The 27,686-nt window shown below is 37.7% G+C and overlaps 1 protein-coding gene across 1 annotated transcript; it reads right to left on the bottom strand.

Annotated features, from left to right (window-relative positions):
• Positions 1 to 4,312: 4,312 nt before the first annotated feature.
• LOC129248097 (uncharacterized) lies at positions 4,313 to 17,947 on the bottom strand. Its single transcript, XM_054887532.1, has 7 exons — positions 16,945 to 17,947; positions 6,854 to 6,917; positions 6,662 to 6,775; positions 5,705 to 6,604; positions 5,118 to 5,649; positions 4,936 to 5,036; positions 4,313 to 4,500 (listed from the first exon to the last, which is right to left on the bottom strand). Exons 1-7 carry the CDS (start codon positions 17,146 to 17,148, stop codon positions 4,424 to 4,426), a joined length of 1,992 nt encoding a protein of 663 aa, XP_054743507.1. The 5' UTR covers positions 17,149 to 17,947; the 3' UTR covers positions 4,313 to 4,423.
• Positions 17,948 to 27,686: the final 9,739 nt, after the last annotated feature.

Genomic DNA, 27,686 nt, shown 5'->3' with positions numbered 1-27,686 from the left:
TTATTCCAATATGTTTTATCGCTCTGAATATCGCATATGTTTTGTTTTTTACGCATATAATTTTATGAAGCAAACTATTTGTTAAGTTTTTTTATGCATTCAAGAAATAAATAGTTTGTCTTAATTTCTGGGTTTTTAATTTATATTTGAAATGACATTTCACGTTAGCAAAATATAGTTACATCGAAGTATGAATGAGTTCAATATGTTTTGTCCGACACTGTATATGCATTGTATATTTAGAAGCATGCTTGTGTATGTGTACATGTCCTTTTGAAATGTCGAATCTTAAAATATGCCATTTCTAACTTAAATAGCCTCTCTAAATGCCTCCTTTGGCCCGTAGTAACCAAAATTGCAAATGCCTTGTTGACTTTTTTCAAAAATATTAATATAAGAATTTAGAAAGGTATGCACATTAAGGTTGTCCATATGTTAAACTTGCACAATGAAACCATCAATTGGCACTTTTATACAACACCAGCAAAGAAAGCATTTTTCTGGTATAGTTCTTGTTCTTATCTCGCATAGTTTGTTCTTAAAATTACTATTTTTTTTATGGTTTTACAAAAATGAAATAATGGTGTATTACTTTATAGTTCGATGTGACAAATGGAATATCTAGCACATAACATAGTTTTCCGAAAAGACATTTTCTTAATTTTTTTTCAGTGTTTTGTTATATTAAATGCGGTACACAAAAATTTTTAGCTACTCATTCTGACAAAAAAATGTAAATTAATGTTAATAAAAACTAAAATTCGAAGTAAAATTAAACTTAAAATAAACTAAAATTAAACGAAAAAATTAATTTGAAGTGAAATTTAAATAAACTCAACTCCAAACTCAGACCAAAACTAAATTAACGTTTAACCCTGTGGGGACGGAGCCGCTCGACGGGCGAGCGCTGCTAATGACGAGAGGTATTGGATTGCGCAGTAAAGAAAATAAATAAGTGGAACGTTATAAAAACTAAGGCTTTATTTAACACAAGAAAATTTTTTTCATAAAATCAAAACATAATTATAAACTAACTGCTATCACTGCTAATGTTGAAATGCCTGAGTGGATTCCTTATTGCACCGATTTCACTTCCACTTGACGAAGCAATGCCGTCATCTTCCGTGCGTGCGTTAGCTAAAAAAATAAAAAAAAAAACCAAAAAAAATTAAAGAAATAAAAATAAAATAAAATAAAAAGATAAAATAAAAAAAGAATAAAAAAATAAAAAAATAAAAAAATAAAAAACAAAAAAACAGGATAAAAAATAAAAAATAAAAAAAACAAAAAAAAAAAAATAAAAAAACAAAAAAATTTATGCCTATATATATATAAAGCCTGCTGGTTCCTCTGGCACTGAGAGACTGAATCGAAGAACTGAAATTCGTTCTGACTCTATGTCAGATTGTAAGTTTACATTATAAGGAAGATAAGACTTCATAGCTAATGGCCCCTACTGTCTTTGAATGAAAACGTGACTCTTTTCCTATACCTATGCGGATCATAGCGCTCGGAACGACAGACGTCGCGTGTCTTGCAGCTACGAACTAATTTAGGGCAGCTATATGCCAACGCTCGTTCCCAAAGGATAAAATTTATATTAAATTTACAACTGAATTAAAAAAGAAAAATAAAATTAAGATTAATATTAAAACTAAACATGGATTAATAAAATAAAATATAATGCAATAAATAAATAAAAATAAGGGTTCAAATTTAAATAAAAACAACGAATAATTAAAATTAAAACTAAAAATAAATTTAAATTGAAAATTAAAATTTAAATTAAATTAAGATTAAAATTAAATCAAAATTAATAGCAAAAATAAAAATGAAAATAGGAAAATTAAAAACACAATTATTATGAAAAATAAAATAGAAAATGAAAATTAAATTAAGATTAAATTAAAACTAAATCAAAATTAAAAGCACAAATAAAAATTAAAATTACAACCCAAAATTAAACTTTAAATTAATTCTAAATTAAATATTAAAACTAAAATTCAAAATTAAAATTATATTAAGAAAAATTAAATCAAAATTAATATCAAAATAAAAAGTGAAAACAAAAATAAGATATATTTTCAATTAAGATTGAATACAATTGCGGTAAAGATACAATTAAAGATAAAAATACAATTAAGATTGGAATTAAAATTAATGCTAAAATGAAATATGCCAATGGCGCAGCAGCTTGGACGATGACAACATCCGATGAAGCGACGCTTGGAGTGTTTGAGAAAAAGATTCTGCGCAAGATTTTTGGATCTTTGCTCATTGGCAGCGGCGAATATCGCAGGCGATGGAACGATGAGCTGTATAAGACGACGACATAGACATAGCGCAGCAAATAAAGATCCAGCAACTACGCTGGCTGGGTCATGTCGTCCGAATGGATACAAACGTTCTGGGTCTGAAAGTATTCGATGCGGTACCAGCTGGTGTTAGCAGAGGAAGAGGAAGGACATTTCTGAGTTGGAAACATAAGGTGGAGAAGGACTTGGCTTTACTTGGTGTGTCCAATTGGCGCCGGTTAGCACGAGAAAGAAACGACTGGCGCGCTTTGTTAAACTCGGCCAAAATCGCGTAAGCGGTTATCACGCCAATTACTACTAAAAAATTAATATTAAAAATAAGAATAAAATAAAATTAAAATTAATTCTAAATAATAAATACATAATAATATGGACTGAAATTTAAGTATAAAAAATTTTTTTTTAATATATCAAATTAATATCACAAATAAAATTAAAAATAAAAACTAAATTATAATTAAAACCAAATTAAAATAAAATTAAAACTACAATTAATTTTAAAACTAAAAAGAAAATTAAGATTAAAAATAAAATCAAAACTTAAACCTTAAATTAAATTTAAACCAAAATTAAAATTAAAATTAAAATTAGTAATAATTCAATATTAAAACTAATATCAAAAATAAAAATTAAAATTAAAATGTGAATAATTTTGGAATTAAAATTAACACTAAATAAAAAAGGAAAATTAAATTAAGATTAAAGTTACTTAATTTTATTTTTCCTTTTTAAATTAGTATTAATTTTAACTGAAAAGTTCAAATAAGAATTGCACTAGCAACTAAACCTAAGACTATAACTGGATTTTAAATTAAATTTGTGTTGGACTAAAAAAGCGGAAATTTTTTTATGGCACATTCTAAAAGTACATCATCTTAAACATATAAATTCAAAAAATCATAAAGATCGGAGTACTAGAACGAAAGTTACAGACCGTGGAAGCAGAAAAATTATCCATAAATAAAGTGCACGCAAAACTTTAGACGCGATTATCCCGAAGTCGTTTTGAAAATTAAGGTCGCGGTGATCATTATTTATCAAAAAAAACTATTTGACCGATTTGCATAAACTTTTTTTTTTTTAAATATTTGAAGTTACAACGTCGTGAATCTGAACGGTTCACTTTTTATAAATATTTGCATAGTTCGTTGGAATTATTTTTTTTTTAATTTTTCAACCCCTCAAAAATCGTTTTTTTGGTGCAAAGCGATTTTCATACCGAGAACATTTTTTGGGTAAAAAAACCGTTCAGATTCACTAAAAAACATTTTTCTACAATAATCATTTAATTTTTTTGATTTCAATTGAGCTGCTCATGCGCTGCAGTGATCGCCGTGAGCCTCTTTTAAAAACGGCGTTTCGGGGGAGGGGCGATATCAACAATAAATAATAACATTTTGTAAAATAAAAACACCAAAATGTATTCTTCGTTACCCTTCAGTATGATATATGCCTCATCAATAAAAGTTCTAAAACATATAATATTAAAAAAAAATTATGACAATCGTGTATTTTTTTCGGGCTCACAAGGTATATAACCCCTTAAACTAAAACTCAATGAAAATTTAAATTAACATCACAAGAAAAACTAAAATTACAACTGAAATTAATATTGAAATTGAAATTAAAATTAAGATTAAAAACAATACTGAAATTAATATCAAATCTAAAAATATAAAATCAAATTAAGATTAAAATTAAAACTAAAAAATTAATATTGAAACTGAGATTCAAAATAAAATTAAAACTAAAATTAAAGTTAAGTTAACTGAAATGAAGTTAGGAAAATTTAAATTAAACCCCAAACTGAAATTGGATTTAAACTCTTTTAAATTTAAACTACAACAAACAAATCTGAAAACTATAAGTAAACCTAAAATCAGAACTAGAATTAATATAAAAATTAAAATAATTAATTAATTAAAAATTACAAATAAAACTAAATAAGGACATCCCTAACGTGCATACTTTCCTCGCTCATTAACAGTACAACTCTATTTTAATTACAACATTTTCTATAATATTTTATTTTTAATATTAATTTTAATACCATTTAACTAACTACTTGAAAGTTGGAGTTATGTCTTAAAGTGGGCGGGGAAAACAGCTCAGGACTCTTTCGCACCCCACGAATCGGTTTCATGGTACATGCGCATTATGTTGTCCTTGATGAGCTTGGTTTTCTCTGAAAAGATTAGAAATTTTTCATTTCATGGTGTTTTCGTTCCATTTCTACGAAAAAATGTTGCCCTTCCACAGTGCACGAATTGATCAATATTGCACTCAAGCTTGTAAATTGGCATATTTTTTGGCTCCTCAGAAAAGAGCACGAAGCACAGCGAGTAAGTATCTATATTTGTCAGACGCGCGGGTTCACTAAAATTTATGGCTCAAGTAGTCAGCTTATTTTTAAGGCAACCAATTCCCCTGACAAAGCTTCTCAAAGTAGAAACTTTGCGTCCTTTTCCTTTGTTGAGTGTATGATTTTCAGAAGCGAGCATAGAATTTTCTCGCCAGATTTCACCCAATTTAGAATTGAGCACTTAAAAAGTGGAGGCAACATTTTTTTGGCAGAAACGCAATCGTGAATAATTTACAAAAGGAAGTCAACTATACGCACCCTTTGATAAAGTATGGCTTGCCGTTGCCGATTGTTTCTTCAAAAAATCTAGGCACATATCTTGAGGTAGGCCCAATGAGTGCATATTGCAAGTAAAGGCCCTGGAAAAATTGAATGATTTGTTTAAATAATATTTTAAAAAATGTATGCGACTTTCAAAATAACTTTCTTTTTTGTCTTACCCCAGTTGTCGAAACACAATATTCTCTATGGAGTGCGGATCGAGCTGTTGCTGTTTTTCGACGACCACTGCAGAGCTCGAACCGCCCACCAATGCTGTCGTCTCCGCCGAAGCACCGGTGCTACCGATTGCAGAAGTAACTTCAGCACTTGCCTGCGAAGCAGATTTCCTAACCGACTTCACCTTTAAGGCCACAATATTGCCATGATTTGAGGAACTGGACGTGGAGCCGACTTCCCCTTCTACAACTACACAAGCACTAGCAACGTCCGCCGGCGTCCCGTTCGCATTCGATGCATCTGCTAGCGGCGTCTCTTTCACATTGGACTCATCCGTAGTCTTTGCTGCGAATTGCGCTTTATTTCGTCGCTTCTTCTCCGCACGTCGCTTACGCAGGTTCAAACGATGCTCACGTTCACTCTGCACAGCCTCGAAGCAAGCGGCACCCCAAAAGCGTTGGCTATACCAAATCGGCTGCCGTCGCATATAAGTGAAGAGGTACTCACGATACGGATCACAGCCAGGAACTTCAACTGCAATGATTATGGTTGTATTAGTTTATATACTGGCACAGGCGCATATACTCACTGTCATGATAGAAAATAAAACAAACATTCATAATTATCGCCGCCGGTGCAAAGTCCTCACATTCACCGCACTCGAACAAGACAATGGCGAAATACTGTACCAGCGAATGGAAAGTCACCTCATCTACACGCTTCGATTTAGTTTTCTGCTCAAGCAGGAAACGCGTGAACCATTGCCGCCCCGCATCGATACGCGCCAGCGCGCCAAATTCCGCCTTCAATTCCAGTCCAATTGCCGAAACGTTCGTGAAAAGCGCCTCAGTGAAACGTTTCATGAATTCCTTCACCGGTTCCTCACCCACACGGCAATCCAAACTGATGGAGGACGCCCACGATGGTACCGAATTTTGCGACTCAGAGCGTATAAAATTGCGCCAATCTGTGGACTCGATGCTCGGACTCAATTGTACATCAGGATCGTCGCGCAAACTTGTCACCGTGCTGCTATTCGAGTTGCGACTGCGCGGTGGCACTACCATGCTTGTGCCTGACTGTGTCGTGGCTGGTATATCCATGTGTAAATGCGTGGGATGATTGCGATGCTCGGCGGAGTTGTTGGCGCATTCTCGATCGGATGGTGGTTGTACATCGATATGTGGCGCACCAGCAGCGCTTGTACCCGCGGCAGCGCCAGCATTTACACTTAGCAAGTCGGTTATGCGCGACAAGTCTCTTTGTATGTCGAGTTCACTGCGTCGAGCGCCCGGTATAGCACGTCCGGGTCGTCCATAGCCACCAGAATGACGTGACTCTATAGAATTTGAACGCGTAGTGCTGCTTACGTGCGAACGAGTGATGGGTGGTGTATTCGAAGATGATGTGGAGCTGGAGGTTGAGGAACTCGAAGCGGAACGTCGTACTTTGTCGCGTGCGCTGATGCGTGTGGCCTCTAAACGGGGTCCTGTAAGAATTGGAGAGGCGTTAATACGCATTTTATAAAAATTAACGCAATTCTTACTTGGTGCTAAATTTGGATATCGAAATCGTCCTGATATGATCTCCTCATGCGCTCGACGCGCCTTAATGCGACGAAACTCATAATCAATTTGAGTGTAATCGATAGTATCGTCAACTGTAACATTGCAAAAAATATTGAATAGACTTGAGTTAGTCCACTTTGAATTTTTTATTTTATATTTGGTGAGCTTACATATAGGAACCTCTTCGTCATCATCACAGTACTCCGATTCGCTGGAGCTGATGCTAAGTGTGAGCTAGAAAAGTAAAGTAAGAAGTAATTAACTGCCCAAGTTTCTCAAAAATCCCTAATACTAATATAATAATTAATATATAATAGGATAAATATTTTATTTAGGATAAATATTTTTATGGAACACTTTAACTCATTAAATCCCTCTGCTATGAGTCATTTTTGCTCTTTCCCGCAAAACCAGCAAACTAGAAGGCCCATCTATTAAAAAGTTCGAAATTTGAATGTTCTACAAAAATGTTTCCCCTTGTTTTTTACATAGATGTTTTACGAGTATCGTCACCGTATTTATATTGACGGCAAAAGATGAACAATGGCACTGGATCGGGAGTGTACGCGGAACAATTATCCTTAAATTCCTCCATTAGACTTGCATACTCCCGGTGTAGCGTCTTCCAAGCTGAGATCTACGTTATAGATAAAACAGCAAAAACGATAAGACTAATGGACTTTCCTCCAGCAAACCTTTTTGTTTATAGTTAAGCAGCAATCATTGCCGTCATCATACTCGGCACACGTTTTTTACGTATCATAGAACCGGGGAAGACAAGCCGCGACGAAACCGTATAGACAGCTGCTTGGAGAGAAGTGAAACCGACAGCAGAACAGTTCAGCTGCGTAGACGTAGGGATACCGAACGCATATATGGCCGGAAGGATGGTCTTCACCACGGCAAAAGGTTTCATGAACCAGGCCGCGTATCAAAGAAAGCTTCAGCGTATTGCGAAAGTGAACACAATTTAAGATGTGTTCGAGAGTGCAGGAGGTCGTTCTCGCTTATCCAACAACACAGCATCATACTTTGTTTGATCCCCGGCCACTCTGTAGTGGAGGGAAATGAAAGAGCGGATAAGTGTGCAAGGAAAGGCTTTGAACTGGACCTTCAGCGAGTGCTAGAGGACATAAGCATTCCTCTAGATGAGCTGTACACAGCGACTGACTTGAGTGTAATCGTGGAAACCAATAGAAGGTGGTCTTTGAGTACTAACTGCAGGGTCTCCAAAACGCTCTGGCCAAAACTGAATTTTAAGAGGACAAAATGTCTGCTTGGATTCAGATCAACTACCAGCGTCCTCACTGGTGTTATAACGGGTCACTGCACTCTACGCAGTTGAATGGTTGTACCTCACCATGGAATTTGAATTGAATTTGAAAAGGTCGAGCCAAGGAGCACCAGGAGACTTGGTGGCTCCTAAAACACTCAGGCTAAAGAGCCCATTGAATTTAAAGCTCTGGAAAGGGGGTAGTTAGTCAAGGAGGGAAGGAGAAAAGTATGAGAGAAAGAGATAGGAAAGAATAGAGACAGAGATAGAGATAGTTAGTCCTGTGAGAATTTTCCAGATTCTTTGGCAAATCTGTAAATATCCTCCAGTTTTAGAGAACGAATATTACTCATTCTCATGACATCGGAACCCAATACTCGTAGCTGTGCTCTATCAAAGGCAGGATACTCACAGAGAAAGTGCTCAGTGCTATCCGCCTCCTCCATGTGGTGGTCATATACTGACCCCATGGGTTGTGTCTTGTAATGATGCCGACCATCAACCGAATATCTTTCCTTCTAAGTTTTAGTAGAAAGTTTGACAATTTTCTGTTCAGACTTGTCAAAAAACACTTTGCAGTTCTGCAGCGTTCCAGACCGGACCATCGCTTTTTATGTAGATTGCCTACATAATCGCTGATCCAATTCTTGATTCCTGCGGGACTGATTCCGATTATTGCCTCTGGCCCTTGTGAGGGCACCGCTGATCCACGGTTGGCCAATTCGTCGGCAATTTCGTTTAATTGAACACCGGAGTGTCCCGGAACACATATAAGTGCAAGCCTGTTTTGTCTTGCGACAGAATTAAGCTTCTTCTTACATTCTTGAACAATCTTTGAGGTTTGCTTCGCGTTCTCCAGGGCCTTCAATGCAGCCTGACTGTGACTGAAGACTCCAATCTGTTTCCCGCTCCATGCCTCACCATTACTTCTGCAGGAGTTGTGGAGATGAAGAAGAAATTGAGTCGGTACAACACCTCCTCTGTGAATGTCCTGCACTTCAAAGAAGCAGTGCCAAATATCTACGCGATTATTTCTTTGCAGACCTGGGAAATTTGCAAAATGTCGCACTGGAGGGACTGGTTACCTTCTTAAAAAGATCTAAGTGGCTTAAATAACTTAGTTAGGGGATGAAAATCAAATGTAGGTCCCTGAGGGCCACCGAGGGCCACCGAGTGTCTTGTCTTAGACAAACAACCTGGCTAACCTAATCTACATAGAACTGTTGAATACTTCATAGTTACCATAAGTATGTTCAAAAAGCGGAAGATCTACGCCTACTTTTTTCACAGGAACGAGCAGGGGTGAATATCCCTATGTGGTACAGCAGGACCTTCGGTGAAGTCAATTCATATACAACCGAAGTGCTTTCAGGGCCTTTTTCCAACTCATGCACAAGGGAGCAAGAACATCGAACGCTGGAGTAAGCAGTCGGTCACATAACCACTAAAGGGGCACGGCCTGCAAACACATGACTTCTGCAGAAGTTGTCTAGACGATGAAGAGGAACAGACGATCCCGCACCTTCGGTGTCACTGTCCTGCTCTATCCAGACGTAGACTCGCCATTTTGGGCGGACATTTCTGAAATGAATTGGAAGATCTCGGCTCTGCCGAAATTAAGGATCTTAGGAAATTCTTGAAAAGTACACATTGATTTTAGGCAGGATAAGGGCTAGTTCCCCACGCGGCATCACAATGGGTCATGAGCCTGTGTCCAACAGTGGACAAACGCCTCAACCTAACCTAACCTAACCACTGAAAATGTAATCAACAAGATGAGGAAACTTAGATCAAAAAGCGGGACCTGAATGCAGGCATGCAAGCGTAGACATTGTAATGAGAAAGATGGAGCGCCACTCTGAAGTAATGCAAAAACAGTTCCAAACGAGGGGAAATTTTTTAGTCTCCGGACACACAATTGCTCCGACGACAGCTTTGACGAGGCATTAGACATTTCAAACCATTTCATCCGCAAAAAAAAAACAAACAAAACAAAACAAAAAACAAAATGTTTAGCAAACCAAGCATTTTAGCATACCTCGGATGATTCAATACAACGACTCGAGTGGACTGATTCACTTAGTGCTGAATAAATTTGATGTGAAACTTAAACACTCCAAGGATAATATCGAATTGCCTATGTTCCAGAAGACAGCTAAAATCTCGATTAAGGTCGCAGACGTCTCACTTTTCGTGCCCTTATTTAACACGGTTTAGCTTAGTACCCTCGCCCGCCTTAGAAATGTTACGGCTTATTCTTAAACTCGTGACCCTTAAAACTAATTTTTGTTGTCTACTTTTAATATTTTTATATTGTGAGCTCAAGGCCAATTTAGCAATAAAATAAGCAAACTAAACGATTCTTCTTATTTTTAATTGGCACGATAACCGCTTACGCGATTTTGGCCGACTTAACCAAGCCCGCCAGCCGTTTCTTTCTCGTGCTAACCGACACCAAGTAAAGCCAAGCCCTTCTCCACCTGTCCTTTCCAACGCAGAAGAGACCCTCCTTTTTCTCTGTTACCACCAGCTGGTACCTCATCGAATATTTTTAGAGCCGGAGCGTTTGTATCCATTCGGACGACATGACCCATTCAGCGTAGTTGCTGGATCTTTTTTCGCTGCGCCATGTCTATGTCGTCGTAAAGCTCATTCAGCTCATCGTTCCATCGCCTGCGATATTCGCCGTTGGGAACGTGCAAAGGTCCAAAACTCTTGCGTAGAACTTTTCGCTCAAGCACTCCAAGGGACGCTTCCTTGGATGTTGTCATCGTCCACACTTCTGCGCCAAACTAAATGAGTACCGTTATTTATTTGTCAATATTTCGACCTTAAGTGCTGGAAGGCAAGAAAAACTTCTTGGGTAGTTTTTTAGTAGGAATCTTATCTTATCTTAACTAATCTTCTCTTCTCTTCTGTTATCTTATTTTATCTTACCTCATCTAATCTTATCTGACCTTATCTCATCTTATTTCATCTCATTTTATCACATTTTATCTTATTTTCTCTCGCCTCAGCTAATCTTAAATTATCTTATCTGATCTCCATATTTTGCTTTTTTATTCGTCAAAAGTTTCGCAGACGCTTCAAATTTAACATAACCGCCAATTCAGCTTTTTTTTTTGCTGCTTTGCAGATTCCATTGAGTTAAAAGTCCGCACTTCGCTACTCTTCATAGTCCTTAAAAAATGTAAATCAATAACCACATTTTTGCACACATTTCATTAATCTGTCACAGCCGTCAGCTCCGTCACTATCACCCACCCCATTTTTTCTACACCCACTTACGGCCTTCTTCTTCACCATTTACGTACAAACATACAGACATACTGACATGAGTAGGTATTTCTTTTACATGAACTTAACCCAGATGTGCCAATGCACAATGACCTCGACAATGGCACAATCGAATTGTGGCTGCAGCAATTGGCAACAAACATTGCCTCTGTCCCAAAAGCAAATGAAATATCATAAAAACACGAAAAAAGTAAAAATAATAAAAAAGCTGTAGTATTTTACATTCCGGTCAGTTTGTTGGACCTGTTTGGCGCCCCTGAACTTAACCATGGCGCAGCTCATACACAAGTGGCATTGGACTGACTTGACAGGTCGATCTGTGGGTGCAGCGGTGTGCTGTTTGGCTAGTCGGCTGATGTCACAGTGGATGGCAGTCGAGGCAAATGCTAAGCGATATTGAATAATGTCAAGTATATTTGATGCAACAGTGGGGGTAGGTGCAATGGTGCGTTGGTTGTGCGGCAGCAAGGCATTACAGAAAAAGTAACATCAAAAAGAGTATCTAAAACAATAGTAAAAGACAAAATGCCTCATTGGACCATGAATATTTTGGGGAGGATTTTGGTTGGCCACCACAAGTCGTCACACCTGACAACATCCTGGCAAATAGTTTCTGAGGTATTACTCAAAGAGACTGATCTATGTACGCAAGGCGCATACTCTTCTAGTACTCAAGAGCAGTATTCGGCCAGAAAACGTTAACCTAACAACGGAAATATTTTCCCCTTCTAATGGAATTTTTTCCGCCACTGGTTCAGTAACTGGCAGGTTACTTCTTTAATTAAAATACAAGTATTATACTTTTCTGGATAGCGAAAAATACTATTTTTATAAAATATTTTGCGGGTTAGTGTCGATAAAAAAAGTTTAATGATGTGAAGTAGGAAGCACTTAGAGAAGAATTTTAAATTCTAAACTCAAGCAGTAAATTTTTCTACCTGGGCATTAGCCAGGAGGTAAGTTCAACTAATCAAATCTTGCAAACATAATTTTTCTTGATATAATAATTCATTCAGCTCATTGGGTTTAATGTCATCACTGAGTCTCTGTATGAAAAAAATAAGTCCGATTTTCTTTATTAAGTTCAAATTTGAAAACAACGCAGGCTGCGCTCAGTGTCAAAAATAAAGAGCTTATTCAGTCAAAATGGATGTGTGGGGGCAAACAGAAATGGTAATCAATTAATTAAAAAATTAAAAAGTTCTAAAATAAGCTACGCTCCCTTGAGTGGGCACCTCCCTTGGGCGGACAAAAGTTGACTGACGGTTGGTATCAGCCCAAGGTAGGTTTCACTGTATGTGGAAGAAACTACCCAATACAGTAAGTAGAAAAAATTGTAAAAAATCAATTTTTTAGCCACTTCAAACTTGTACCCGAGAGCTTGAAATTTTGATAAAAAATTGCTGAGCTTTTAAAAATTGTACAAAATTCGAACCTTTGCTTTACATGTTTTTTTAAGAGGCAATTTTTCATGGCAGAAATACACTCATAAGTTTGCCATTGCTATTAGAAAACACTTTCTCTATCCACAGGTGTTTCGTCACCGGGGTTTAAACCTTGGGCACTAAAGTAAAGTAGTCACGCACCAACCCATTTGGCTACCGCAGCCACACTTTTCTTCTGATGCTACCCCCAAAATTTGCTCTATGGCCAAATTAATTTTGTTTCGCTTTTGGAAGGTTTTCAAGCTACCTATAAAAATGGTTTAAATGTTTCTTTTTAAATTCAGCATAGATAATATTTTTTTGTGTACTTGTGAAGAGAAATTAAAATAAAGGATTAAATAAAATAGATCTTTAAACATTTTCTACCAAATATGTGGAAAAGTGTATTTTTTCATGGAAATTCAGTGGTAGTTTTCAAGCGGTACGGGTAAATGGTAAATTAAAACCTTGGTGCCTCAAGTTTTGGAATTGAGATAACAGCGAGATAAAAAAAAATGGTTTCGGGCCATTCTAAAGTATAAGCATAAGGTAGCGCAAAATTAATCATCCTATCGGTAAGTGGTTACTTAACAGACCACTCTAGCCTAAGATATCACTTAAAGGAATTTGGTCTCTTAGAGACCATCACCTGTCGATTCTGTGAAATGGACAATCAAAAATCAGAAAACATTCTTTGCGAATGCCCTGCACTAGACAGAAAAAGTCTACCCAACCTTGGTGCTTTTGCCAGCAATGCATTTATAAACATTAATAATTCATAAAAAGTAATAAAATCAATAAACTCCTGAATGTGCTAAAACTAAAACAAATAACCTAAAAATGCAGGGTAACTCAGCAGGATTTGCACGGTACTAGGTTTTCCAATAAGGTTTGCGGTTCGATAAGAGAAAGAGAGATCGTAGCTACTAGCCAATTTTTTTTTTTTTTGTTATGTTGGGTAAACTTTTCATATGAACATATGTGAAGTTTAATTCTAATCTGCCAATTCATTCTTTGTTTACAAGCCATTTAGTATCGACGTGTCACAGTAATTTCTACAATGGACAAAATCAAGTATAGTGCGTGATTTACTTCTTCTTTTTGAAAGGTTTAAAAGCAAAGGAAATTTATGAATGAATATTGAACGTGTATAAGGACTTTTCCCCATCAAGTAGTAAAGTAGAAAGATGGGTGGCTGAATTTAAACATGGTTGTACAAGCCTTGAAGACCATCCATGTCAAAAACCTTCAAAAGCAGCAGTAACACCAGAAATCGTAGAAAAAATACAGGATATCGTATTGGAAACTCGTCGAGTGACTGAAAGAGATTTAGTAGAAGCCCCGGCCATCTCATTGGGCAGTGTAAGCAATAATTTGACTGAAGTATTAGATTTCAGTACTCTGTGTTGGGTGGCGCATTCGCTAACAGTGCAATAAAATCACATTCGAATGCGACTTTCACAGCAACATTTAGAGCATTCTCGAAAAGATAAGGTGGACTTTGTGCAGCGATTCTTGACTATAAATGAGACTTGGGTCTATAACCATGATTCTAAATCAAAACAAGAAACTAAAGAATGGTGTGAACCTGGTTCTTCCGCTCCGAAACGAGTTTGTGTCCCGAAATCGGCCAAGAAGTTATTAGCACCAGTTTTTTGGGATGCGAAAGGAATTTAGTTTGTGGATTACTTGCAAACTGGTAAAACAATAAATTCGGAATATTATTGTAACTTTTTAGACCAGCTGAAGGGGAAAATTCGTGAAAAATACCGAAAAGAAAAAAATACTTTTTCATTGCTTCACAAGAGCATTTTGACAATGGCTAAAATCCATGAATTAAAATTCGAATAGTGGAAGCACCCACCGTATTCACCAAATTCGGGCCCAGCGACTTCCAGACTGTTCCCAGACCTAAAAAAAATCATACATGAAAAGCGTTTTTCATCAAATTATGAGGCCATTACGACTGTGGAAGCGCATTTTTCTGCCCCTAAAGATTCTCACTTCAAGGATGGAATTCATAAATTGGAATCCCGCTGGAATAAGTGTATTGATTTTCAGAAGACTATATAGAGAGAGTATATCAAACCATAAAATTGTGATTTTCTTATCGAATCGCAAAACTGATTCAACAGCTTAGTATATCACTTTGACCGCAGTATGCAGTAACCTAATAATAATAATAATCGCATGATTTGTATTGTCATTTTTATAAATCGCGTGGTACGTCAGTCATATTTCACATTTGTGATCTAAGTAGTTGCAGTAAAGAAACAGACAAGTAATGGAGCGCACAAAAATCAAATAAAGATTTTCATCTCCCAAAATCAATTTTTTTATTTATTTATTGGGTACAGGAATAATTTACTGCCCTCGTAAAAGAAGTGTCGCTGCTGATACTATTTTTGTGTTCGCTCTAGTAATATACTGATGATTTGAAGGTGTTTACGTGAAATCTGGATCGCAGTAGTTGACATTCGTTTCAAGCGTAAAAATTCTCTTTAATTGACGTTAAAAAAGGTCTACGTTCGTCCCGAAAAAACAGCATTTGAGGAAAGTCATGCTTCATTATTACCTTTTAAAGAAAAGTACAGCTGAAACGTGTCGAACATTGATTAATATTTACGGTAATCACGCTCCATCATATAAAACTTGTAAAGAGTGGTTTCGACGCTTCCAAAATAGTAATTTCGACGTATCACTTACGATCGCGAAGAGGCACTGAAAAAATTCGAAGACGCATGTCGAGCCTCGAACCCTTGATGATATATCTCAAGAGTTGGATGTTGACAGATCCACCGACGGTAAATGTTTGCACGCGATGGGAATGGTAAAGAAAGCAGATAACTAGGAAGGAGAGGGATATCGAGAGACGTTTGGTGACGTGTGAGATGCTTTTTGAACGGCATAAAAGAGAAGGTTTTCTACATCGCATCGTCACTGGCGATGAAACACGAATCTATGTATTATGATAACCCTAAGCGTCGAAAATGTTGGAGCCTGCCAGATGAACCAGGTCCATCGACAGCAAAAAAAATGTTCATGCTTCAAAGATTATGTTGCCCATCTGGTAGGTTCAGAAGGGTGGCATCTATTATGAACTCCTTAAACCATCTGAAACCATCACTAGCGATCGTTATCGAGTGCAGCAAATTTGTTTGAAACGAGCTCTCAAAGAAAAGCGGCCAGAATGGGACGGTAGACATGACAAACTGATTTTGCTGTATGACTACGCTAGGCCACGCGTTGCTAAATCGGTACAGAAATATTTAGGTGGACTGATTAGAGAAAAATCTTGCCCCACCAGCCATATTCCTCAGACATTGAACCATCGGATTACCATCTGTTCCGATCACTACAGTTAGCCCTTATTGGAGAGCGGTTCACATTTTACGAGAGCATCGCAAACTGGCTCAATGAATGGATCAAGTAAAAAAAAACTCGAATTTTTCGTCAGAGGAATCCGTACGCTACCTGAAAGATGGGGTAAAGTTGTAGCTTCCAATGGCACATACTTCACATAATATCATGTCTTATTTAATTGTTTAAATAATTCGTAGCTTTGGCTGAGAAAAGACGGAAACCTATTTCCATACCCAATAATAAAAGGATTGATATTTTAAATAAATGGTTAAAAGATTGGAGAATAAATAGATTGAAGCAAAATCAGTTCAAGTAACTTTTACACTCAATCGAAGCATTTGCTCTCTCGTGATACTTAATGACTTAATCATACCCCAAAATAATGTTACGAAATATCTTGCAATGCACTCCGACAGGAAGCTTCTATGTAAACACATATTTTCACTACATGTAAAACGTTTGGAGTCAAACTCCGAAATCTATACTGGTTACTTTAAGCCATATTAAAACTGATATGCACCTACGGCATACAGCTGTGGGGCATTGGCGCCAATCCAACTAACATCGAAATACTCCAAAAATTCTAGTCAAAAACCCTAAGAATGATTACAAATGCACCATATTACATCACAAATGCCCAAATCCATCGAGATCTTAAATTTCCCACAATGGCTAAAGTAATAAAAAAGCTTGCAAAGCTTCACACAATATAAGACTCCAATCGCACCCAAACCTTTTAAGTGCAGAAATAACTCTCAATCCCATCTCCTTTTTTGAACGTTGAAAACCAGGTTGCAATAAATAAATGAATTTCAAAAAACAAAAATTATTGTACCATAAAAAAGTTATTCAAACACCAAATTGAATGATTAATTTTGCGCCACCTGGCATACATTTCACTCACCTTATTCGAAATACCATTCAGCAGCTCATTACTATTCCCCAACACTGTTAGAAATTTCGACTTGAGTATTCCAATGCCTGGAGTGCGTCCCATAAAGCTTTTGATTTTAAAGCGTTCGCCCCCCGGTGGCGTAGGCGGGCAAGTATTTAAGTCGACCATCTTTTTTTGGTCGTTGTGGATGTTGTTGTTGTTGCTTTTCTGCATTCACTCCAGCCGCCGCACTTAGTTAATTGATAATACGTCGCGCATGTATGTGTGTGTGTACGTGTGTTTGACCTTGTGCTGCATATATGCACACATCTACATATAACACGAATACATGTGTATGTGTGTGTGCGTGTGCTTATGTGTAGGTATACGCTTTATAGTTAGTTATGCGTAAAGCAGAAAAATGGACAAATTCTCATAAAGCACGAGCACGCGTGTGTGTGTGTGTGTACAGCACTTGCAGTTAATAATATTTATTTCTTTATGTATTAAACGCACAATCGCAAACTTTTGGTCAGCTGGAGGTGTCCATATGGGAAACGCTCATCCACCACTGGGTGCAAGTATTACGTTATCGGCATGCGATTATAACTGATGGCTGGCGGCTGGTTGGGTATTAAAAAGGCGATATGCGCGTGCATGCAAGTATGCGGCTGCACAGGCATGCCACCGCACACATCTCCATATACACACGCACACTATCGCACCACCGCACTATTGTATGCTAGGCTGCTGAGCTATGCAGATATGTTTGTGGGCCAAGCAAGCAGCACCGCCGCTGTTTATTGTTGATGTTGTATCGATTTTTTCGCTGCTGCTACTTAGATATGCTTAGGCTTTGTGGATTTTTTCTTTGAATGCAAACATATGTGTGTATGTATTTGTGCGCCGCTACTATTTCATATCGTATGTGGCTACAGGCCTCCACTGTGGCACACGGTCAGTTATTTCGTCAAAAGCGCTGCTGAGTCGAATTTCGTATTTTTTTGCCAATTCTTTGAAGGTTGTAATTTGGCAAGCGATGGACACGCCTACCAAGGCTGTACAACTGCTGCGTCGAGTGCAATAAAAAAGCGTTGCTAGAAAGAAGGCGGGTGGAAGAGTAGAGAAAAGGCACTTTAATTAACATATAGCTCGAGGGGCGTGACACTGCGGGGCTTTTGGCAATAAAGAAGAAGAAAAATCAGAAAAATAGCGTCCAACTCACCAAATTTAAGCAAGCGGCTACTGCGGATACGCGTAAAATAAAATTTGTGCTGCTGTGTTACGTTCACCAGACCATTTATTGCATTAAGTTATTGTTGTTGGCTTACTTAATTTTTCGATTGCAGTAGCCAAGGCACTTTTTACATACACGCTTTTATGCTTTTTTAGAATGAAATTTTTTTGTAATTTTTTAACTTTTTCTCACACTTCACATTTTCATATTTTTGCTGCTACTTCGTATGCGAGCTCTTCGCCTTTGGGAGTGCACTGTAACTGCAGCTTTACCTACAGCTCGCTGTTGCAACGACACTGGCAACCATTCGCCGCGACTGACAAGGCTAACCTGACTTCAGTCGCTTCGTTCGCACTATCGACGAAGCTTTGCTTGTCCTTCGCTAGTGTGCGCGCCTCCATGAAGCGTACAGCGAAAGTCGCACCTTTCACCTGTGTGAGTGTGTGTGTGTGAGTGTTAGCGTATGGCGCGTGAAATCAATGCCAACTTTTAGGCGCGCTAAACGCGCTCGTTTCTCATTGCCAGCCAGCTAAAAGGGATGACAGCAGCGTAAAACCTTAACGGCAAAGCCATTTGCACGTGGCGTAAATAAATTTATAGTATGTGAGTAAGTAACAGGAAAAGCGACGAGTCAAAAGCATCAGCAGCCGAACAATGGAGGCGAAGAGCGAGAATGAGAGCGAGAGTGTGAGAGTGAGAGTGAACGCCATAATGAGCGTGAAAAACGCGAACTAACGCACATACATGCACACATGCACACAGTATCCAAAGTAAACACAGTTTTCGAACTCACTCATACTTGCTTGCCTGTGCAAATGCTCATGCAATAGAGGAAAGAGCACACGAGTATACACGGCGTATGAGCAACTCTTCGCTTGTTTACATAGCATCAGCTGTTTTCGTCCGTAGCTACGTTGAAGCTTTCTTCCTACACCGGCTGGTGTCTTTTTAATTTGTTTAACATATTTTCTGCCATTGCTCGCTGGCTCACTCGCAGTGCGCTTGACTCATCGTGTTGATTATTTCTTTATTTTGTTTTGATTTTCGCCTTCGGAGTAAGTCTGCTTTCTCGCTCACGAGCACTTATTCGCTTTTTTATGTTCACTGCACGTAAATATGTATGTTGGTATTTAAGATAGGTAGTCACTAGTTTATGTTGAGTTGTTTGTTGTCTTTGATAGACGTCAAATTTTTCCGCGTTTTGTTTACATTCACTTTTCGGATGCCGGAAGCAACACATGCGCATGTGTTTATTAGTAGGTTTAGTTATGCATGTATGCGTATCATTGCTAACTGTGGCGAATTGACATTAATTTGCTGAAATAAAGACGAATTATTATTTATTAGCACAAATATTACGATAGCGTTCTTCGATGGTTGGTACGAGAATACTCGTAGGCTTTGAAATTTGCATCTTAAATTAAAAACAACAAACTATTTCTTATTTTTTAAATATTTCCTTAACGACTGATCATTCCTCGGCATTTAGGTAGGTAGGTGAAATGAGTAAAGTACCTCTCTGGCACTGCCCAAGTAGTTCTAAAGCGCCGTTTTGATACTTTTGATAATAGAAAGAAGCACCCAGTGACCTTAATCGTCTAACTGCCAAACATGAACATAACAGTATCCTTCTCAGAAAGAAGCCCATAGCTTCTGCAATGGAGATTAAATGGTAAACCTAGCTTTTCCGCGTGTGTGGCGATAGTCTAATGACCAGTAAACACAGATACGAGTTTGGAAACTGAATGAAGTCGAATCCCCAGAACTTTCTACGTCTTCCGTCTATTGTTCTCGAAATAGCTCATGAAGAAATAGAGCTCCATCTTTTCTTCTAAATAAGTTATACAATATCCCTTTAACCGTAGTCAGGGAGATGCCGATGATTGGGTAGGAGGTCTCTGAGCAAGGCTGTCAACAATATTATTTTCCTCTATGTCCCTATGTGCTGGAAACCACATAAGAGGATTGTTACCTGCATACCAAAGAGATTTGATCTCCTTACAGAAGTTGACTAGTTTGGATCTGCATCGTAGCGCCGTCAGAGCCTTGATCGCGGCTTGACTATCGGAAAAACTCGGTGTTTAAATAAATAAATTTCTATAACAAATAAATTCTTCTCAAAATTATTGAAAAAATAAATTAAATATCTCCATATGATATCTTTAATCTAGATTTTTTTCAGTATGCCGCCAAATATGGTATTTCAAGCTAAATGGTCACCCTAACAATATAAAATCATTCAATTCATATTCAAATTATTAATAGTTAGACACTCTATCAATGCTGCTAATGCCCATTGGAGGCAATCTCCTTTCTGCTAAATAAGCAGGCAAACTTTGCCAAAATGGAACCACGGCCGCACAAAATCGCTTCTGCATATAAGGAGCCAGGATATGAGATACATAAATGCATTGCTATATACAGAGAAAGGCTTTCTACGGTCAGATTCGCCTTTATTGATTACATTGAAGAGGTCTCTCAAAAAAGGTTGCCGAAGTTAAAAAAAAATTCATTACATCCTCAGGTTGGTTCAGGGAAGACCAGGAACGTAAAGGGTGAGCTCCAGTGGTATCACTAAGAGACTATTCAGGCCTAATTGTATCGGATGACAGCCACTCAACCTAACCTAACCTATTAAGGCGTTAAGGTAGTCAGAGGACCGAAAAAATGATGATTTTCAATATTTTTTTTTTGCTAGTCAACTGATTTATTTTACAAAAATAAAAACATAGTAGTAATACATCATGTCTCGACTTGACTTAAGTAAAAATTAAAAAAAAAAATCTAATAATTGTAAAAGTTATCGCTGTTTGTAAGGAGCCCGTTTCTCAAGAGGTCCCTTGCGATTATCATCACATGTCCTTGGAGATTCATCTAAAATCAATCGGACAAGAGAAATTAGTTTTATTTGCAGATCATCTTGTGCCTGATCGATGATTTTTTTTTCATAATTAAAAATATGGCGGCCTCAGAAAATATTCTTCAGATCTTCGAGAAAAAAATCGACAATTAATTGTTTAAAAAAAATCGAAAATTTAAAAAAAAAAATCTCCGATCAGGCACGAGTTTTTTATGTTTTTCAAAAGCAGTATCAATTTTATTGTTATTATCAATTTTATTGTTATTATATTTTATTTTTTAAGTTACAGTGATCACCAGTTCAAAAGACACAGTTCTGAGAAAACGCATTTAAAATTTTGCTATCTGCTGCTCATCTGGAACGCCCGAGCGCCCTTTATTAATTCTTGAATAACTCGAAAAGTATTTGTCGGATTCACTTCAAATTTTCAGATATTGTACTTTAATAAAATGTAAAAAAATCCAAAATTTTTTTAAATTTTGACTGCCCCTATCCCCTTAAGTTAATGAAGAAGAATTTTTGCTGACTCGCTAATGAGTACAATTTTTAATACTTCAAATAGGAAAACGATAGATTTTTAAAGCAGAATCGTAAAATTTTTCGACTTGATAAGTTCTTTGCTTATTGTGAATATCTCTCCAACCGATGATAGATTGTCCGGCCCGCCTTTATATTGCCCGAGCGCACTTTTATTTATGTTAGAACATCATATTTGAAATATGTGAGATATGTTGAAAAATAGGAACATTTAGTTTTTATGGGCGATTTATTGCAGTGGCCGCGCGATTGTTAGTTTTGCACATTCCAAAGCACTTACGAATGATCTACGTTCTGCATTTACTTTCATGGCATTTACTTCAAAGTGGGCAAATGATTTCGTTGTGTTCCAGTTCTTTGAAAACATTGATTACTCGTACTTGTTGTGCGAGTTTGGCAGACATAACAAAATAAAATGTGAATAATAGGCGCCACAAAATCTGGCCAAGAAGAAGCCGACAACGGAAAAGCTATAAAAACAAAGAATAAAATATATTTGAGTGGAAACAATCGGGGGGATTTACAAATTTGTGCTTTGTTGTTGGTTGTTTTAAAAACTCATGCCGGAGGCCGGTACTTGCGGTATGTGAAGCAGAAGTTTTGTAGCCTGCAACAAACAAACAACAAAAGGTGAATTTTTGGGAAACATAGAAGTATTAAAAACAACCAATTTTTGTATATTAGTGTGTCAATATTTATCAGAAAAAACATATTTATATTGATTTATTTATATGTGTCATATTTACTGTGTAAACGAGAAAACCGGAACTAACGCAGGGCTAAATCTGCTGGGTGGGTGAAAAATAAAATCCATTTATCAAGTAATGAGGTCGAGGCTTTTGCTCTCAAGGAAAGCAAAATATAAAAGAAAAAAGTGAATATACAGTATATGCCCAAAATAATAGCAACGATCAGAAAAACTACAAACTCTAACTTTTATCAGTAACAAAAACAAAAAAACATAGATCCCCTTTAGGTATGTACATACAAAATGTGGCGAGAACTTGGTTACTAGATTGTTCAATAAGTTTGTCAGTTCAATGAGAAAAAACACACAAAAACTTGGTTACTAGGTTGTTCAATAAGTTTTTCAGTTCAATGAGAAAAAACACTCAAAAACTTGGTTAGTAAGTTGCTCAATAAGTTTTTCAATTCAATGAGAAAAAACGCACAATTTCATGGTTTGAGATACACCTAATTATTCAGAATAGTCTACACTCTATTTATGAAACAACATCTAGACGGACACCACAAATAGAAGGAGGAACTCGACCAAACACATAGCAGAAGTGTACGCGCCAATTGATTATTTTTTTAATCTCCCTGAACCGCTGGATAAGCCTGCTTAACATCGCATACAAGGTCCTGTTGAGCGACTTGTGTGACAGAATGAAGCCCATCGTCAACAGACTGATTGGGCTCCATCAGTGCAGCTTCAGACCTGGTAGGTCCATCATAGACCAAATCTTCACAATACACCAAATCCTACAGAAAACCCAAGAAAAACAACTCGACACGCCCCACCTCTTCGTCGATTTCAAAGACGCCTTTGATAGCACGGATAGAAATCACCTCTATCCCGCTTTTTCTGAGTTTGGGAGTTTGGTATCCCCGCAAAACTAATATGGAATTGGAAATAACCTCTGCGAGCCGTTCGAAAGATTCTCTACCTTGTGACTTTTTCGACATTATCGGCGAAACCAATCGCGCTGTATGCTCGGTATATTCAAATTTAAAGAGAGAGGCGAGCAATGTGGGTATTGCGGTGAATGAGGGTAAAACAAAGTACCTGCTGTCAACACACAAGGGGTCTTCGCGCCAATATGTCAGTGTTGCCAACCAACAAGTTGAAGTTGTGAAGGACTTTGTCTACCTTGGGACCAGTATTAATGACGGCAGGTGTTACTTTAGGTTCAGTAGGCAACAGAGAAGTAGTACTATCTCTCGAAGGATTAAATTGGCACTCTAAAAAACGCTCATCACTTCCGTCCTAATATATGGCGCAGAAGCATGGACGATGTCTACAGCGTATGGAAAAGTTTTGGGAGCCTTCGAGAGGAAAAATCTATGTATTTAAGAACGTTGGCTCCCTCCGCGTTAGTGAGGAGTACCGCGTATGGTGGATCATCGAGTTGTATGAGCTACATAGGTAAATACATGGACATAGTTAAGCGTGTAAAAGTACAGCGGCTACGCTAGCTTGGCCATGTCACCGTATGAAAGAAGATGCTCCACCAAGGCGCATTTACGACACGGTACCCCAAACATGAAGGCGTGGAAGAGGAAGAATGTGATCTCCGTTGGAAAAACCAAGTGCTGCAGGACCTGTCTTCACTCGAGATTTCCAACTGGCACCAATGAGCGCACGACAAAAACAGCTGGCGTGCCATTTTGGATTCGGTTGTAGCGCCACATAAGTAAGTGTAATCTCCCTGAACATCAATACTTGTTCCAACGAGATGAATTATGAATTCCATCCCTGAAATCAGAATCCGAAATGGCTGCGAAATTCGCTTCCACAGCTGTTTTGATGATTTTTTTTAGGTTTGGTTAACAGATGGAAGTTGATAGAGGCGAAATATGCTGAATACGGCAGTTGCTCCAATCATTTGAACTTTAATTAATGGATTTTAGCCATGACACAGAGTATTGTCTTGATGAAAAAGAATTTCTTTATTTCACAAACTGGGTCTTTTCTCACGAATTTTCTCTTTCAGCTGGTCAAAAAGGCTACAATAATATTCAGAATTTATTGCTTTAACAGTTTGCAAGTAATCCAAAAATAAAATTCTTTTTGCATCTCAAAAAAATGATTGACCGATTTCTGGGCACGAACTTATTTCGGAGCAAAGAACTAGGTTCCCACCATTCTTTATCCACTTCTTTTGATATAGGATCATAGTAATAGACCCAAGCTTCATTCATAGCCAAGAATCGCTGCACAAACTCCACTTTATACTTTCGAAAACGCTCTAAATGTTGCTGAGAAAGTCGCGTTCGAATGTGTTTTTGTTCCATTGTTAGCGAATGCGGCACCCATTGTGCACACAGCTGTCTGAAATCCATACTTCAGTCAAAGTATTGCTTACACTGCCCAATGTGATGCTTAGGGTGTCTACTAAATCTTTTTCAATAACTCGACAATTTTCCAATACGATATCCCTTATTTTTTGTATGATTTATGGTGTTGCTGCTGTTTTTGGACGTTTTTGAGCTGGGTCGCCTTCAAGTCTTGTACGACCACGTTTAAATTCAGCCACCCATCTTTTTACTATACTAATTGATGGCGAAAGTCCGTATACACCTTCAACTTTCGTTCATAAATTGTCTTTCATTTTCATTTTCAAAATCGCATCAAGCAAATCGGATCGCTGTATTAGCAAATGCAAGTGGAGCGGTTAAATGACAATTGTCGAACTAGGGAATGACAGTTCATGGCAACAAATTTGTTAAGGCAGATATGATTTAACAATGCAATTCGCGGTCTCCACCAAACATTTCTATTTTAATAGAACTCCTTTAATTTAACCTGCAGAAGATATAGATGTAAGGTTATATAACTCGGCAACTGGAACACACTCAAACTCATAGCCGATTCTGATGCCGCGTGGGAAACTTGTTATTACCTCTCCTAAAACCAGTGTGAATTTTCAAAATTTTTAGAATATCCCTGATTTCCACAGTGCCGGGATATTGCAACTATCTTAAAATTCTATGGTCTACTGTCACTGTCTACCTAACGTGGTACATCTTCGGCGGCGTAGAAAAGTACTACAGAGGGTGCAAAAACGTATATTCCTGTTCTTCAACTAGCTTCAGCTTCTGCAGAAGTCATGTGCCTAGCCTCAGGGTGTGTCTGCTCTAATGGGTAGTACTCCGTTATAGCAGAAATCAGTGTGCTAAGACTCTGTTGATTTTGGCTCAACAGAGGTTGAGAAAGTCGGCCCTTAATTGCCGGATGATTCTGCAGGTTGATTCGTTACGTCATCTTTTGTTTACTTTTCTCGCACATTTCTCAAAACTAAGTAGCTTACATATTTTTATGTCACTGACTGTGTACTCATTAAGCAGTCTGATGCCGAGGGTCACTTGTTCTTCGACCCTACATTTCCATTCGATGTCGCAATGACCCGAAACCCATGCTTCATTCGGGCGAGATGCCTCAGCCATCTTCTCAAGAGTTGTGAGACATTTCATACCCACTTTAAATGTTGAGGACTGCTTTATGGACGATTTATAGCCGCCTGACTGTTAGTGAAAATGTAAGTATAATCTTCAGATATCGCATCCCACTGTACAAGTATGATGACCTTATTTACCGCCATCAACTCAGCCTGCAGAACACTGCAATAGGAGGGGAACCGAAAACTTATTTGTTTAATAAACACCGTCACCCATCTTACACACGAGCTTAGAGTCATCAATGAGATGAGTGAATGGAATTGCCCTGCTTTAGAACGCCTTAAATCGTTTGGTAGGGTTGTCAGGATTCCAGTATTACTCGCAAATGCCGGGCATCTTTTAACGAGATGGCGAAATATTTCCGCATATATTTGATATGGGTGCCAGGGCGTAGTAACATACGACGGAATTGTAAGGCAGATAACTTAGCGAGAGAGGGCACTACAACTCGCCCCCCTCTCGATATGGAGATTGTAGGTATACGCCTGTAAACCTACAAACTGCGTGGTAGAAGCAGCATTGTCACTTCAGCAAACACGAGATGGGTTGATAGTCTGACATGTAACGTTACTAAAGAATTTGGCCAAAATGGGACATCAGGCACTCAAAAGTGCTTGGTTAAGAACAAATTCTCTATGTTGGTTGCTTTGATCATAACCACTGCCTGCTAGGTCGACACTCTCAAAGACTGAATGTACTTCATTTCGGCTGTTGCAGAATAAGGAGGGGGAAGAGTCTGTCATCTTCTTTGTCACTATCCTGAGTGGCATGAAAGGATTAATTAGATACTTTGACTCGTCATTCTTGAATGATACCGATGACATTAGGGATATACTTGTCAACTAAATCAATGGGTTTGCAATGAAAACGAAATATTTTAGCGAGGAATAGCAGACAAACTGCTACTGTGGTATCACAATGGATCGGCAACGGTTTAAGGGGGGAGCCTGCTTTAGAGGCTTCAAAAAATCGATTTCTTTTTTTGCATAAATGTCTTCCCAAACTATCCAAGAATGTGTCCTCAAAATTTCAGAAGCAAATTCAAAATATTTTCGGAGTTGTAGAAGAAATTGTGATCAAGCGTGGAGCAGGTATACGAGCATATATATTACCTGGCTGTGGTATATACAAAAACTTTGACGCGCGATTTCTCAGTTTTTTATTTTTACGATTTCTCCTAATTGGCGGGAAAGATAGGGAAAAAGTTAAACGTCCTATCGAAACGAGATAACATTGACCCCCCCCCCCCCCCCCCTTAAGTGGGTTAGTTTAGAGACCAACTGCCACTTCTACCTACCTACCTACATACCTAAAACGACTCGTTACCACTTTTACATTGAGGGTAAAGGGGTATCTGACATTTAATATAAGACCCACAAAAATATATTACTTTTCAATAATCTTATCTTTCTTGAATAGGGTTTGATGAAGTCTTTGTGCAATAAGTGTCTTTACCGGATCAAATCTTGTAGTTTCAGTTTAAGAGTTAACCTCAAAAAGTGGACTTATAAAGATACCATCTTACCATTCACAATTCGTTGGGCACATACTGTAATCAAAATATGCCAACAAATACAATCGAAAATGCTAATATGATATAAACAATACGCCAATATAACAGGCGGCAGAATTGTATACAATGAGTGTAATTGGGAGTGACGAAACATATATGTATATGTATGTATACATTAATCATAAATTTATGAGAGTAGCCTCCATAAACACAAACAAATCAGCATGATTTGGTGGAAAATGTGTGCATAAAAAAATATCGCTGAACAGAGATGGTTTTAAATGAGCGAGAGAGGCACGTTTGTATTCACGTTTTTTGGCCTCTTGCCGTTTTGATCATCGGCACACCTTCCAGCGTATTCATTTTTACTTTAATTATAAAATAAACGCCAGTATTGTTGGAATTAAATCTTTTTAACAGCACTGGCCTGCGGTAGGTAATAA

Source organism: Anastrepha obliqua, chromosome 5 (genome assembly GCF_027943255.1).
Source record: "Anastrepha obliqua isolate idAnaObli1 chromosome 5, idAnaObli1_1.0, whole genome shotgun sequence".
Lineage (NCBI taxonomy): Eukaryota > Metazoa > Arthropoda > Insecta > Diptera > Tephritidae > Anastrepha > Anastrepha obliqua.
Note: the sequence above shows the minus strand (reverse complement) of the source record. Positions and strands in the feature narration are given on the sequence as shown.